Source organism: Drosophila montana, unplaced genomic scaffold (genome assembly GCF_035044405.1).
Source record: "Drosophila montana isolate Dmon_TW-CO22-7 unplaced genomic scaffold, ASM3504440v1 contig_1853_1, whole genome shotgun sequence".
NCBI lineage: Eukaryota > Metazoa > Arthropoda > Insecta > Diptera > Drosophilidae > Drosophila > Drosophila montana.
In genome coordinates this window covers 275,622-290,961 of record NW_026996772.1, presented here as the reverse complement: position 1 = coordinate 290,961, position 15,340 = coordinate 275,622, and the positions used below count along the sequence as shown (strand labels likewise).

The window sequence follows — 15,340 nt, the reverse complement described above, 5'->3', positions numbered from 1 at the left end:
GATTGTGGCTCATTGCCAATGCATTATCTGACTCACCTCACATGGTCCTTCAGATGGTCGATTGGTGAACCTAGACAAATGAACAGCACTGTGGCTCGGGCCCGGCTTCTTCTACTGCTATCGCATGCGAGTGCTTAAGTAATAAAATTGAGAAATTCTAATGAGTCACAAAAAACCGTAAACCACCAAATTGGCCAGCTAACTAGACAATCAATTTTTACATCAGGCCGGAGGAAACCTAACTACGGCCTAATTGCAATGGTAATGGGGGGAATGCTATAAAACAGTTTAATAAGTCGGGCAGTCCAGAGAGGCCTCTAGCTCAGTTGCCTATAACTATTTGAGGAAAATGTGGAGAGCTAGTCACGTTCAGCCTAGGGACATATATTTCTCCCTGTGTTGTAATAAAAATGTATGCCAACTAACCCGATTACAGGTTCGGTTCATGCTATATTCAAACTTTCGAAACGTTGGTTCAAACCGGGTCCATGCTTTACATAGGTCAAACACATACATATACTTGACATTTATATAAACTAAAACCATATTCAACTGGACACAACATTTTGAACGTTTAATAAAAAATATCAGAGCTAGCCTCCAAGCAAACAACATAAACATAAGTCTCAGCCAACTCAGCAGCTGCCCGATAAAAAGAAGAAGCAATGCAAGATACCTCGTGTTCAGAAAAGAGAGAGAAAAGAATCCATTCATTATCCCATACCTTTGCTATATACCGAAGAATGATTGGTCTTGATCAAGAATCTATATATATGCGCATGCATTCATATATTTAAATACATATATTTAGATGCGTGCATATGTAAATATATATATTAGTACAGGGTATAAGAAAAAACTTCTACTAACCTGCACATTGCATGCACATAATGAAGATGATGATGCGGCTGAGGATGCGGCCAGAAGAGAGCGGGCGACCGGACGGACGGACGGGCGGAGGAAGAGCCAAACGGCAGCCGCCGTCCAGGAATCGATTTACGTCTTCTGCGAAATATTCATTACAGCAAATTTGTACTGGGAACCGTGAAGGGATGGGGCTTCGAGCTGGGGACTGGGAATGGCTTTGGGATTGCCAGAGCAAAGATGAATGTAAACTCTTTCCCTCTCTCTCTGTCTCTCTCGATCTCTGTGTCTCTCTGTCTCTCTTTCTCTGCCAGTCTCTGGCCCGGCATGACTTGCTGTGTCCAATGCGGGCAACATTTTCTTAACTTTTTTATGCGAAATTATCTTTGATGTTATTATGCATTATGGGACTTTAATGTGCACAGTTCCTGTGTCTTCTGGCATTTAATTTGAGCTACGTTTGTGTGTGTGCCTGTGTGTGTGTATGTGGATGTATGTTGGCAGAAGGTGCCGTTGCCGGGACTGGGACAGGTGTTCGGGGAGTATTTGTACACAAAGCATTATTGGGCAATTACTACGAGCGCGGGGACAGAAAACCTCTCGAGGAATTTTCACCAAAGGAAAAACTAAAGCTACCAGTTGCAATGATCTCAATGATAATAATGATAATAATGATGATAATACTGATGACGACTCAATTCAAGCAAATTAAGCGAACGGACAGAATGACGGACAGACAGAGACCGACAGAGCGACCGACCGACCGACCGACCGACCGACCGACCGACCGACCGACCGACCGACCGACCGACCGACAGACAGACAGCCGGGAAGACAAAGGGATTGGAACGAAATGGGACCGATCCGCAACATCGAGACCCAACTCAAAATTGAATGCACGTTTTTTTTTAATTTTTTTTATTTTTTTTTTGTCTCCATCTCTCATCTCTTTCGCTTTGCGTATACCTGTTTCAGCTTTGGGGAGCGTTTTTATGGTCTTCGTCGCGGCCGCCGCATGAAATATTGCCCTGAAGGGCGGAACAATTTTGATGCATTTACAACATTCAGGGTGTTGGTAATTATAGGGAGTTTATGTCTGGAAGTTTTCTTTATGATAGGGTTTTCAATATCAAGTTTCTTTTATATTCTTAGTGTTCTTCGCTGTTGTTGTGGCTGTTGCATATTCGCCTTTGATTGCTGAATTAAGTTGACTGACTCAAGGTTTTTGGGTTGACTCACTTAGTTGGCTAAGTGTACCCAACCCACGAGAAATTATTAATTTGGTCTCGAATGATTTATTAATACCAATGTGTACTAAAAGTGCAAGACAGAAAAAAAATCAACGAAGATTGCCTGAAGCTCTTTGAAACACTATTTAAAAAAAAACTTCAAAACATTTGTTTTTCCAAACTTACTTTTGTCTATTCCAAAAAATCATGTGTGCACGCATGCTTTTCAGATGGTTTGTTATTTTAACATTTTGAAATGCGCGCTCATGTAGATATCGATGAACTTTTTCGACCGACCTCCACAGTCGATGACATAGCTGTCACCGCGTCATATCGATGCCTCAGCTCTTCGCAGTGAGTAGCATCGGTATGTATATGGTTGCATTTCGTTGCAAAATCGATTTAATTGTTCCGATGTTTTCTTTTACTTATTAAATGCGAATGCGAACGCAGTTCAAGCTCACGTTTTTTTTGTTTGCCTGGTGTTTACGAAGTGGTTAGGCGCAAATCTACCAAAACGCTAGAATAATTGATGTTCAACGCATATTGCAAAATCTAACTCAAGGTAATTCAACAACAACGACTCATCGGACTGACGATGAGTTTGCAAAAATCTGTGGCAACTGGACATGGGGGCAACAAAAATCGCAACCATTCTGCCTATCCTGTCTCGACTGCATGCGCGCGTGTATGTGTATATATGTGTGTGTGTGTGTGTCGTTTGCGCGCACGATTGTATGCGTGTGCGTGCGTGTTTTTGTTGCATATATTGTCAAAAATTCGGTTGAGTGTCCCCGCGATTCCACTGTGTGCTGTTTTATAGCAGCTGCATTGTTGCGTGGCCCACACGACACAACGCAAACACAAAGACAAACACGAAACACAACAATGCTCTGACGGGAACTGCGACTGCTGCTGCTGCCCAATATGGCAGCGCATGAACTTAAACTTAACCTCAAACAGCAACGCTAGCTGCTGTCGGAGGCGCTGCGTGCCAATGGACGTGCGTCAAAGATTTGACCCCAGAATTAATAAAAAAAAAAAAATAAATAAAAAATAATAATATACTAGAGCCCCCCTTCACACGCCAGACTGAAAGTCAGCTCTAATTAAGAGCACCTTCGCGCGTACAAACAAACAACTACAACACACAACAAGCATAACAGTTTTCGGCTTGCCGAAGTTTTAACACCCTTCCATGAGACTAAACTAATTGAAGCTAAGCTGAAGCACTCCTAGCAGCACAGCTGCAAATTAAACAAATGTTGATTTGAGAATAAAAGGCCTTTGACGCGAAATTGAAATGAACTAAAGAGCATAAAAGTAACATAAGTAGCCTATATTAACTATCCATACGAACTGTCGGTCAAAAATTGAGTTAAGTGTATAGACCTCCTTTTCAATGCTCCTTAAATTTGTGCCAAGCATTTATCAACACTGGTCCAGTATAACATTTAGCTCTCATTAGAATACTAGTCTATCTGTTCGGTTCGGTTGTTTAATCTAAAACAAAGCCAAAATTGTTTACTCAGTTCGCATTTGGAAAGTGTTTCCGTATCATCGTTCTATTTACATCCAAAACATTCACTGCCTAATGAAGCTAATATAAGTACATGAACTTGATATAAACATGCATAGCTCTCAGGCGTTACAAACTGTTCGTTATAGCTATAATAGCGCACCCGAGTTAGGGTGTCGCACACAACAAAGAGGGCCAATTGCTAGCCGATGTCAAATCGACGTCAAATCAGTTTAAAATCCATATCAGAATTTGTAATCAGTCATCGCAAACGTAAAACGTAGACAAAGCAGAAACAGAAACAACATTTAAATAAACTGGGAATCGCTGTGCTCTGAAAAGTGCTCAATGGAGAACCGAGTACGCAATTGTTATAACAAAAACAACAGCAATACAACTGCCAGCGATAATAGCAATAACAACAACAACAATAGCCAAATCATAGAGAAGAGCGAGAGCACCAGAGCAAGATTCCCCTATTCCATATACCACTATTTGGAGCGAACGATACGAGCAGTGGTGCTGCTCGTCGCTCGTGTCCTAGCTACAGTCTACTCCTATTCAATTTCAGTGCGTGTCACCAGGGAGACTAGACGGCCGCTGGGTCAGTTGAGGAACCGCAACAGCTGCAGCGGCGACATGGTCAAGAAGCGTCAAACTGACGCGCAAGAGGGCACCAGCTCGACAGACTCCGGCGAGGAGGAGCTGATGAATGGACATGCCGGTCCTGGAAGCGTCGCCACAGTTTGCCAGCACATCAAGAAGGCTGTCGACACGACACGCCTCCGACGCCAGCTCAAATCCACGGGTCTGCTCTACGAGTGCCAGCAGTGTCAGAAACTCAATCTCCCCAATGGCACGGGTGGCGATTCCACTGACTGTGAATACGACAACAGTCTCTGGCTTTGCCTCAAGTGCGGCACACAGCTGTGCGGCCGTCAGCGCAACGAGCACGCACTTCAGCACTTTAAGGTAAGAGGAGCCGCAATTCTGATTCTGATTCAGCTCTGTGCTAATTTCGCCTTCGTCCCCCTTTCAACTTTCAGAAACCGCACTCGGACTCGCATGCACTGGCATTGAACACACGCTCTTTTAAGATCTGGTGCTACGAATGTGACAACGAGGTGTCCGCCAATTCGCGCAAGAATCTGCTCGAGTGCGTCGAGCTGGTGAAGCGTCTGGCCCAGAAACCGCCCACAGCTGTGGCCAATGCAAAAGCAGAGGCGCAGCCAACAATTAACAACATTCAGTACAAAATATTGTCAAGTATGGAGCACCTAAGCCCCATTGTGCCCATGACTGGCGGCAAACAGATCTCACTGCCAGCGAACGTCAACGGTGGCAATGGGGCCATACCGCTGCCACCACCGCCGCCCCCGCCAGCCAGCATTGGCTCAGTACCGGGCATGGCCAAGCGTGTGCTGGACAAGCGCGCCATTTACCAGTCGGTGGCGGCGGCTACGCAGGCTGCTCCATCGCTGGGCAGTCCAGAGCTAGATCGTTTGCCACGCGTGCGTGGCCTCACCAATTTGGGCAACACGTGCTTCTTCAATGCCGTCATGCAGTGTCTGGCGCAGACACCGTTTCTGCTAGCCGTTCTCAAGGAGCTGGCCGAGCCCGGAGAGCAGTAAGTGCATACACGCAAACACACACACACACACACATACACTCTTATTTACTATGGCCATTTTTTAGATTTGTGCTGCCTGGCGGCACTTTCAACTTTAAGGATAAGGGCGACATTGAATTGCCCATGATAAAGGGCACGCTCTCTTCGTGGGGCAATCTCACCGCCGCCCTTGCCAACGCACTGGAGGAACTGCAGTCCGGCGGCGGTGTATTTACGCCCAGCAAGCTCTTTGACAAGCTGTGCGCCAAATGTCCACAGTTTACTGGCGGCGATCAGCACGACGCGCACGAGCTGCTGCGTCAACTGCTGGAAAGCGTACGTTCCGAGGATTTGAAGCGCTACCAGCGCGTCATCTTGCAGAATCTAGGATATAAGGATCAGGATATTAACAGCGTGTCCGAGGAGCTGCGCCAGAAGTGCAAGATCTATGGCAATCAGGCAGCCGATCGCATACTGCGCCCCGAACAAGTGTTCCGCGGTTTTCTTGTCTCGACGCTGACCTGTCAGGATTGCTTTAACATCTCTTCGCGTCACGAGTACTTTCTTGACATGTCGCTGCCCGTGGCAGTCGAGAAGCCGCAGCCACCACAGCGCCGCAAAACTAGTCCCGAGAACTCGCCTGCCTCCACGAAGCTCAGCAACGGCGAAACGGATGTGGGCTTGACATCGCCTCCGTTCTATCTACACGCTGACGGGCAGGAACCGTTGGGGCCCTCTAAGGCACAGGTGAAGAAGGAGAAGGAGCGCGAGCGCAAGGCCAAACGGGCTGCCAAACACCAGCGCACCAAACAAGCCCAAAAGCTTAACCTCAAGCTGAACATCAACGACGAGTCTAACGGCGGCGGTGGCGGTGGTGGTGGTGGTGGTGATGGTGACGCCGATGTTGATCAGCAACCCGGCAGTGGCGATGGCCAGGGGCAAGTGCAGCCGACGTCTGCCGATACCGATGGCGAGAAAACACGATCAGCGCCCTGGGGTGAAGGTCCGCGCGCAGATACACTATCCTTAAGCGCAACAACATCCGAGCATTCGGATGCTGATGTGGAGGACAATCTGGTGGAAGACACGGCAACCGGCAGCGGCGCCAAGTTCTATACGGACAACAATGGCAATGCGCAGCCGCTGAGCGAGAAACGCGATGATACGCCCGAACACATGGACAAGGATTCGCTGGAGGAGGACGAGAATGGTGAGCTACAGTTACAGAGCTGCAAAAGAAATCTCATTAGTAGCACTTAAAGAAAGCCTCCTCGATGTTGCAGGAGTTGTTAATGTGTCTAGCTTCCATACACTACGGATATAGATATTAGATTTCTGTCACACAATTTGTAATTCATAAAATAATGCCCATGTCCGTCCATTTGTCTGTATGCAAACTAGTCCGACTTTGGGTAGTCCACAAATATGATGATTTGACCAGAAGGTATCACTATTTCATAGAGCTGCAATGGGTATTATCAGCTACTTCTATTGAGTTACTGTTTCTTTTCCAAGACAACATGAAACTACTTCCACAGAACAAATTTGTATAAAAGAGGAATTTATGTGAGTAAAATCAAAATTTTATAATAGACAACTGGAAAAGGTTTATATTAGTATTTGATAATGGTTCTGATGGAACCATATATGTTCAGCTCTTGATATGCGCAAGTGAAAGGGACAGCATATTATCATTCCTTCTCACTCTACCTATGTTTTTCTTTACAGACTCAGGCATAGCCACAAGTCCGGCACCCACCACCACCACCAACAGCACTGCCAGCACCACCAGCAACAAAAGCAAGAACAACAACAACAACAATAATAATAATAATAATGGAGCCAGCAATGTGGCAGAAACGAACGCTGGCGGGGCGGTTGGCAGCACAGTTGCCAGCTTAGTGAATGCCGGACTGAGCGAGGAGGGCGCCTCGCAGATGCGCCAATTCTCTTCGGGGCAGCTGCAGCTGCAGCTGCAGATGGAACAGCTAAAGCTGCGCGAGCAGGCCCAGATTGTGGCCCGCTCGAAACGTGTGCGCACGCAAAGCTATTCGGACTGGAGCACCACGATTGCGCCGCGCTATCAGTGCGAGGTGGGCGAATGCTCGGTTCCGTCGTGCCTCAATAACTTTACCGCCGTGGAGCTAATGACTGGCCAGAACAAGGTCGGCTGCGAGAGCTGCACGCGCCGCATCAACGGCACCGATCCGCAGGCCAAGTCCGTTAACACGAATGCGACAAAGCAGCTGCTGGTGTCCAGTCCGCCGGCAGTGCTCATTTTGCATCTAAAGAGATTCCAGCTGGGGCCGCGCTGCATCTTTCGTAAATTAACGCAGCAGGTCAGCTACTCGGTTCTGCTGGACATAGCCGCCTTCTGCGGCTCCAAGGTAAAGAACTTGCCCAACATTGATCGCAAACAGAAGAAGCTGCTCTATGCGCTCTATGGCGTAGTCGAGCACTCGGGCGGCTTATATGGCGGACACTACACCGCCTATGTAAAGGTACGTCCGAAGGTGACACCTGATGACAAGCGCTGGAAGTTCCTGCCGCATGGCAGCAAGGCCGAACTAGATCAGGACGATGAGCAGCTGAAGAAGCTTGAAGAGCTGCTGGTCAAGGAGAAGGCCCGTGAGATGCGCATGAACGCCATGGATGACAGCGACGACTTCACCAGCTCCAGCAGCAATGCATCCACCTCAGACGAGGCCTCCTCCGATCTAAACAATGGCCTTGCCGACGACGAACAAACTGCTGCTACCTCCGGCGATCAGCCGGCTGGCATGGCCAACGGCGAACAAGATGAGGCGGCCAATGTGCAGGCGCCGCCCGGCAAATGGTATTACGTGTCAGATTCACGTGTCCAGGAGGTTAGCGAGAAGACGGCCCTCAAGGCGCAGGCATATCTGCTGTTCTACGAGCGCATCTATTAAGAACTGGAACAGTTGCACCGGGGCGAAGTGGCCGTCCCATCGTTCCATTAGATTAGAATAGATTTTTCAAATTTAATTATTTTTTTTTTTTTAATATTGTTCCTGATTGTTTTTGTTATTATCCTTAAATTGCATTTTGAACGCGTCGGTGCGAACAACAACGAAGATGATGGACTGAAATGACAGAGAAAGGACTCTTGCGACTGAAGAGTGGCAGGACTGCATTGAATAGAGCAGCAGGCGATATTTATATATGTATATATATATGCATATATAAACAAACATGTATTTATATATATAGATAGATACATATATATATATATATATATATATGTATGCACTCACACACAGATACATCGTATGCATTTTGAGGTGGAAATTCACAGGGCAGTGTGTGTTATATACACACACACGCAGACAGACACACACACAGACAGACAGATGGACACAAATACACACGCTTACACACACAGAGAAAGACATGCAGCAAAATTGATAAGTTTATTAATTCACATGACGCAAGTTTTTATTATTTGATCTTTGGATTTTGTCGTAAAAATTGAAAATGTTGCCCAACCACGAAACAAACAAATCTTATTTTGATATGATACCTTAAATACACATACATACATATAAATACAACTAATTAAAATAAATCATATTTATTTTCTTAATATAACTATGCGAAACTATGCAATTCAATATGTTTTAAATAAACAAATGCAATAGCATAGCGCCAATTAAAGGAGTTCAACAAGAGATTTCGCTTGATTATTACCACTTTTTTTGTACATTTTATTATGTAGTCTTAAGTTAGTTGCACATACATACATATATATATATATAATTTTAGTCTGTGGTCCAAAAAATATTAAAAAGTTAACAACAATGCCTCAAAAGACGATATAATGTTACTTAACAAAAAAAAAAAAAAAAAACCATAAAAACAGCAACAGAAAAAACAGCTGCTAAAAAGTGAAGACACTTTTTGCTGTGAATGCAATTTACTGATTATATTTATAATTATAATTATGCGTTTTTTTTTTTACCTAAAATGTGTTGTAAAAAGCTAACAAAAAAAAATGTTTCAGTTATATAATTATTATTACATTAAACTATTTTAATTAAAACTGACAATGATGGAGGATTATAAATATGAAAAAACAAAAACAAAAAAAAACAACCAATTGCTCGCTTCTGCCAATATATGTAATTGTAATCCAATAAAATTGACTATAATATAAGTATATATCTATATATATATATATGTATATATATATAGTTATACATTTAAATAAATGGTTCTATATACACGAATGCATTATAAATATATATGTACAATAACTCGATATAAATGTTGCCTAAAATTGTTGTCAGTTCCGAAACAGTTAATGGAAATTGCAACAAGCATTATACAACTAATCATCTAAATATACATACATCTAAGAAACGAGCGAATATACAAAAAAGTATAGGTAACCACATGTATACACACTTATCTTATGAATTAGGTTATAAAATTCAATTTAATTATGATAATAAAACAAAACATGTTCACGGACCTCGTGTTTTAAGTAATTCTGTTCCAATCGGCACATACATATATGCACTATATATATGTACATATATCGCGAGTATTTAATTTAAGCGCATGTTGTCGAGAAGTATGCTTTATAGGCATCTGTTCAAGTATATTCTTATTTTGTCGCATACTTTTTGGAGCTTTGAAATACAATTTCGGAATTGCTTGCGCGTATGAGTACGATGTTGGGGCAAGAGAACAGAACTAAAAAAGCGTTTCATTAAACAGAAACCAAGTTTACCTATCCTGTACAAATCTTTTTTACCTAAATGGTTTTTATACCTTTGCAGAGATTTGCATAATTTGCAATGAAACGTGTAACGCATAGAAGAAATCGCGTTCGACATGGGGTACTCCACCCCATGGAGTATATATATTCACAATCCGTATCAACAGCCGAGTAGATATATGCAGACAATCATCAAGAAACTTTATATAAGTCCACCTCTTTGCTGCCAGCAGAGCATATATCGGAATCGGAATACTCTAGCATATATCTAGCACAAATATCTTAACTATATTTGGCTTTCTATCGCTTTACTCTACTTTAAACATAACATCTGTCTTATTAACAACAGACTGCTTTATCATATAGTTTCTATAGGAGCAATCGGTTCGAAATAGAGTTCTTGTTAAATAGGTACTGAAATATAATGCAAATTTGCTAGGTAAAATTGCCTGCAAGGTAAAATTTCGACCTTTATTAGAGATTCTCTTTATCTCAACGAGAAACTATATATTTTTATATACCATGTATATATATATATATATGTGTATATATATATATAAGCTCTTTAAAGCGAAAGTTCAGCTTGCTAATATATCTTAATGAAAGCTTAGGCATGTTTATTTAAATTTCTCACTTGTAGTATTCGCCGATAGCCGATCCCCGATAGGTTTGACAGCAATTAAATTAATTGAAAATGGATCAAAAAAGGGTAATATGATCTAAAGTTCGTCTTTATAGTCAGATGCTTTTCAACTTAGCAGAGCCCAAATATGAAGGTCAAATGTGTGTTAAATACCAATAAACTAGGTTATATTTGATATCCAAACAGTAACATATATTTTTAATCTATATATCCTATAATCTCTGAAGAATACACTTTATGGGTCCGGAAAAGGCACTTCTGGGCTCTTCTGCCTAGCTTTGCCATTTGCCAATTTCGATTTGTTTTTAAATTAAAACTAGCTCGACGCGTTTATACAAACGGACAGACGGACGGACGGACGGAAAGACGGACGGACATGGTTATTTCGACTCGGCTATTGATGCTGATCAAGAATATATATCTATGTGGAGTGCTTCGTTCTGCCCGTTACATACATTTACCCCCTTTACCCATTTTCAATGGGTTCAGGGTATACAAAGTTCTAAAAGAGACACAAATAAGATTAAAAAAAAAAATTTAGTAATTATTTTCTTATGTATACAAAGCAGAATGTACATATGATTTGTAAAATATGTAGTTATTTGTATGCTTCATAAGATCTAAACGACTTTCAGGCTTGCGTACAAAAAAAAAACCAACAATTTCTTAAATTTAAATTCATGATGGACTACGACGAGTGGTTCATCAACAAGTATTCATAGGCGTAGTCGAAAACGAGCAGCATGATGGCGCCGCCGGGACCCAGGCGCATAATCTTCGGCACCAGGCCCTTGTAGAGCGCCCGGAAGCCCTCCTCCTGGTACACGGTCGCGATGGAGCTGAGGGTGCCGCGATACTTGATCTGATTGGGCACTGGCTGCGGTCCCTGGATGCGAGACTTGGCCACATCGAAGGGTATGTTGACGAAGCAGGCTAGCGTGCCGGCCAAAAAGCCGATGGTCACCTTGCGCATAAACTCCCAGGTGTGATCCTTGCTCTCCGGCACCACGTTCTTGACGCTGTGGTAGAAACCGAAGTAGATCATGTTGAAGACGCCATTGCGACCCATTGTTGCCGTCAGGCCCTTGTTCAGTCCCCGCAGCCCGAGGCCATCGCGCCGGACAATGTCGCGTGCCACCTCAAAGGTGCTAACCATCTTCTTCTGCCTATTCGCCTGCTGTGCCACCTTGACCACCTCAAAGGGATTCACAGCTATTGCCTCCAGTGTGCCGGCCGTCAAGCCAGCCAGCGAGAATGTCAGCGGCGTCGGTGTCGGCGATCCAAATTGAAAAAGCGATTTCGTCTGCTCGAATACCAGAAACTTGATCGCCCTCTTCGGCGTTTCGGCCAAAATTGGCGGCATCAGGCCCTTCCAATACGACGCGATCCCCTCCTGCCGATACATCTTCGCAAAGCAGTCAAACACGCCATTGTAGTGCACCTGCGAACGATTTTCAATGTCGTTAGGAGAATTTAAATAAATTGGGCTAAAATTCAGTTCCACATTAATCCCCAACACAAAGCTGCCAACTTGTCTAAAAATCCTATGCAAAAACGAACTCAATTTGTGTTCATTGAAAAGACGAAGTGCTCGTAGTTTCTTAATTTCTTAAAATCACTTGGATCTTTTGTTGAATCTTTTACTGGAGAATAATATTTATCAATTCTGTTCAATTCTGTCAGTTGCAAAAATGCCTTAAAGCCCCGATTCCTCTAGTATAAAGACAGCTGTGAATGTCTCAGCCGGTTTACAGCTGAGAACTCCTCCAGAATATGTTCTACAGTTTTATCGCTCTCGAAGACATCATCCTCTACAATCAAATATCAGTTTTATCCATAATATAACCGCAGTTCCATAAATAGCGTATTTTCCTTTTCACCAAAGTTTTCATTTCTAAGCACTGCCAAATCCTGAAGCCATAATGCACATAGTCAAATATTGATTGAATGTAAAAAATAGCCAACTCTAGCGGTAAACGGCGCAAAAATGGCCAAATTGGCAGCACTGGCTGGCTCGCATTTTCATTATTTATCGCTCATGGCACACAAATATCACGAAAAACTGGAATTTTTTTGGTTCGGTTTAATGCAAATATGCATAAATGTGCTAAATAATTTGGACACTGTGCTAAATTATCCCATTGATGCTCTGCTTGTGTGTGCGTGCGTGTGTGCGTGTGTGTGTGTGTGTGTGTACATTTAATTACATTTTGCATCTATTTTAATAATGTGCTGAAAATTAGTTAAATGTTCTCGTTCCAACAGCAAAGCGCAGACGTTGCATCTTAACCTATATACACACGTATATAGTAGAAGGCATTACCCGGCATTGCCCGGGTCAAATCAATTATTTTGAACACGCAAGTGCCACTGAAACTTTTTGTGTAATTCGTGCCAGCTTTTGACATGGACAAAAGCAAAACAAAATAAATATTATCATTTTTTTATTTGATATTTTTATAATTTGAATAATTATTACCACACAAAGAGTCGCCACATATCCATGTTAGTCACTGAGTATATCAGTCAGTCAGTCAGTCATACATATTGTATAGTAGATATATGTACATGTGAAGAGAAGCAAGCACAGTTTCCTTATGCGTATTACCCAAGAATAAAAAAATGATATATGATGGAACTGTGTGCTCTTTGTTCTTGCATAGGTATACGTATTATAATGCCGACCAGCACAAGGAATAATTTTATACTCATTATGATTATAGTAGAATAATGTGCTCTGTTATCTATGAAGTTGCCTAACAGCTTGTAGAACTCTCTCAGAATGCATTCTGAAAAGCTGAAGCTTAACAAACTGTAAAACATAAACAGATAAGATAGAAATCAAAATAAATACACACCGGCTAAAAACAAAAAACAAAAACAAAAACAACAACTTTCACTTAATAAACGAATAGCAATAATATGTGACACGCGTTTTGCTGATTACAAAAAAAAATGAGTTCGAACACTAGAAAATCAGCAGAGATAAGTCAAAATTTCTCACAAAGCGCGCCGTCGATAAGACAAGCCAATTATGTACGCGTGTGTGCGTGCATGTGTGTGTGTGTGTGTGTGTAAATGTGTGTATGTGTATGTACATTTTGTATTGTATTGTCAGCTGTGCGAGCTGTTGGGCATGTTGTCCAATGGATATCTACATACATATGTATCCATATTAATTTGACTGTCGTTTTTGTTGACCTTGACATGACCTTTTCAAATACAGCTACCCTATCAGCCGGGCTGTTCGCTTAGTGCGTGTTGTTGAGGTCTCTTTTGGTCTGGTCATAAAAGCTGTCTGGTTCTTATCGGTGCCTTTGCTTCGTTTATGCTATGCCCATACACACACACACATGCACTCACACACACGCATGCACACATACTATATTTTGTAAGTACATGCATTGTTTTCTCGATATCTGCCTGTGAAGGTTATGCACAAACCACTTGAGCCGAACAATTCGCATTAAGCGACCGCTCTTTAGCGCTCTCTCTCTCTCGCTCTAACGCCCTCTCTCCCGCCCACTGTTCTGTTGGCTTAAGAGTTTTCGCCTTCCACCTTTATTTACATTCTCTCTGAAAGCTGGCAGCTGCCAGCTGATTGGCAAGCTCGATGAAGATAACAGATAACAGATAACTTACCTCGGCCGTGGAGGAGGCGGTGGCGGCAATTGCGGGCCGTGTCTGGATCTGCATGCGTGTCTTGACCACGTCGAGCGGCTGCATGATGCACACCTCCAGGAAACCGGCAGAGCCGCCGGCCATCACCTGGAAGGCAGCTTTGCGCGCCGGCGATATGCTGGGTCGCTCCTCGCCGTGGATGCTCATTCTGTTTCCTCTTTGGTTTTGCTTTTAATTTGTAAATCTGCCAAGACTAAACCCAAACTTTATGATCAGACACATCCATAAATGTGCCAAAAATTTCTATGCGTGCTGGCTCAGAAAAGGCAACCAAGAGCAACACCGACAAATTTTTGATTCGAAAAGTCTAAGGCAATGCTCACTTTGTCGCTAGATAATCGCTCCGACAGACGACAACTAGTTCCACGCTCTCGAACAGACAACAGCCAACAAGAACAATAACAATAAACAAACAACAAATTTGATTTTGAGAGCAATCAATGGACCCAAAATTTAGCCGCCGCGCGCCACGACAACTCAATTCGCACTGAACCCGAGCGAGCAAATTGAATTCTGAACGCCGCCGCGGCGAAAGTGGCCAGTCCCAGGGCTGGAGTCGGGGCAGTCGGCGCAGTCGGACGCAGACGCGAAACGAACCGTTGGAGGTGGCCGAGCTTTCAATGACGCAGCTGGCGACGTGCTGGAAGAGCTTCTAGCTGCTGCTGCCCATAACTACCGTATCACACAATGCACCCGCTCCGATCGCGCAAAAAGCTTTCAAAAAAGCTTTGTACTTACATATTTTGTTGCTCTGTGGTGGCTGCTCTCACACTGAGAGCGAGATTCCAGCTGCAATCCCAGATGCGTGGGGGTGTGCAATATATATGCTAATGCTATGTAATTAACCACCACCAATAAGACTAAGTTTGCATAGCTGCTGCTCGAAGTGCCAAAGTGAGCGGGGGACTAGGTTAATTATTTGTATGTGCGTAAAGTGATTATAGACTGATAAGATATGTCTGGTATATACAGTTCGCCCCTCTCTATCGCTCCCCCTTAACGCCCAACTTATCTTTCCTTTATCTCACATACTGCTATAAAAAAAAGCTATATA

At 43.2% G+C, this 15,340-nt stretch overlaps 2 protein-coding genes across 3 annotated transcripts; one reads left to right on the top strand and one right to left on the bottom strand.

Moving 5' to 3' along the window:
- The first annotated feature begins 2,499 nt into the window (after window positions 1-2,499).
- On the top strand, window positions 2,500-8,848 carry Usp16-45 (ubiquitin specific protease 16/45). Of its 2 annotated transcripts, XM_064700563.1 has the most exons (5): window positions 2,500-2,658; window positions 4,184-4,584; window positions 4,659-5,239; window positions 5,308-6,431; window positions 6,950-8,848. In XM_064700563.1, exons 2-5 carry the CDS (start codon window positions 4,252-4,254, stop codon window positions 8,149-8,151), a joined length of 3,240 nt encoding a protein of 1,079 aa, XP_064556633.1. In that variant the 5' UTR covers window positions 2,500-2,658; window positions 4,184-4,251; the 3' UTR covers window positions 8,152-8,848. The 2 variants fall into 2 exon arrangements, with proteins under 2 accessions (XP_064556633.1, XP_064556632.1); XM_064700562.1 differs by lacking the exon at window positions 2,500-2,658 and having other exon boundaries at window positions 3,890-4,584.
- A 2,282-nt stretch (window positions 8,849-11,130) lies between these two features.
- On the bottom strand, window positions 11,131-14,764 carry LOC135441093 (mitochondrial 2-oxodicarboxylate carrier). Its single transcript, XM_064700561.1, has 3 exons — window positions 14,610-14,764; window positions 14,248-14,479; window positions 11,131-12,046 (listed from the first exon to the last, which is right to left on the bottom strand). Exons 2-3 carry the CDS (start codon window positions 14,431-14,433, stop codon window positions 11,294-11,296), a joined length of 939 nt encoding a protein of 312 aa, XP_064556631.1. The 5' UTR covers window positions 14,434-14,479; window positions 14,610-14,764; the 3' UTR covers window positions 11,131-11,293.
- Window positions 14,765-15,340: the final 576 nt, after the last annotated feature.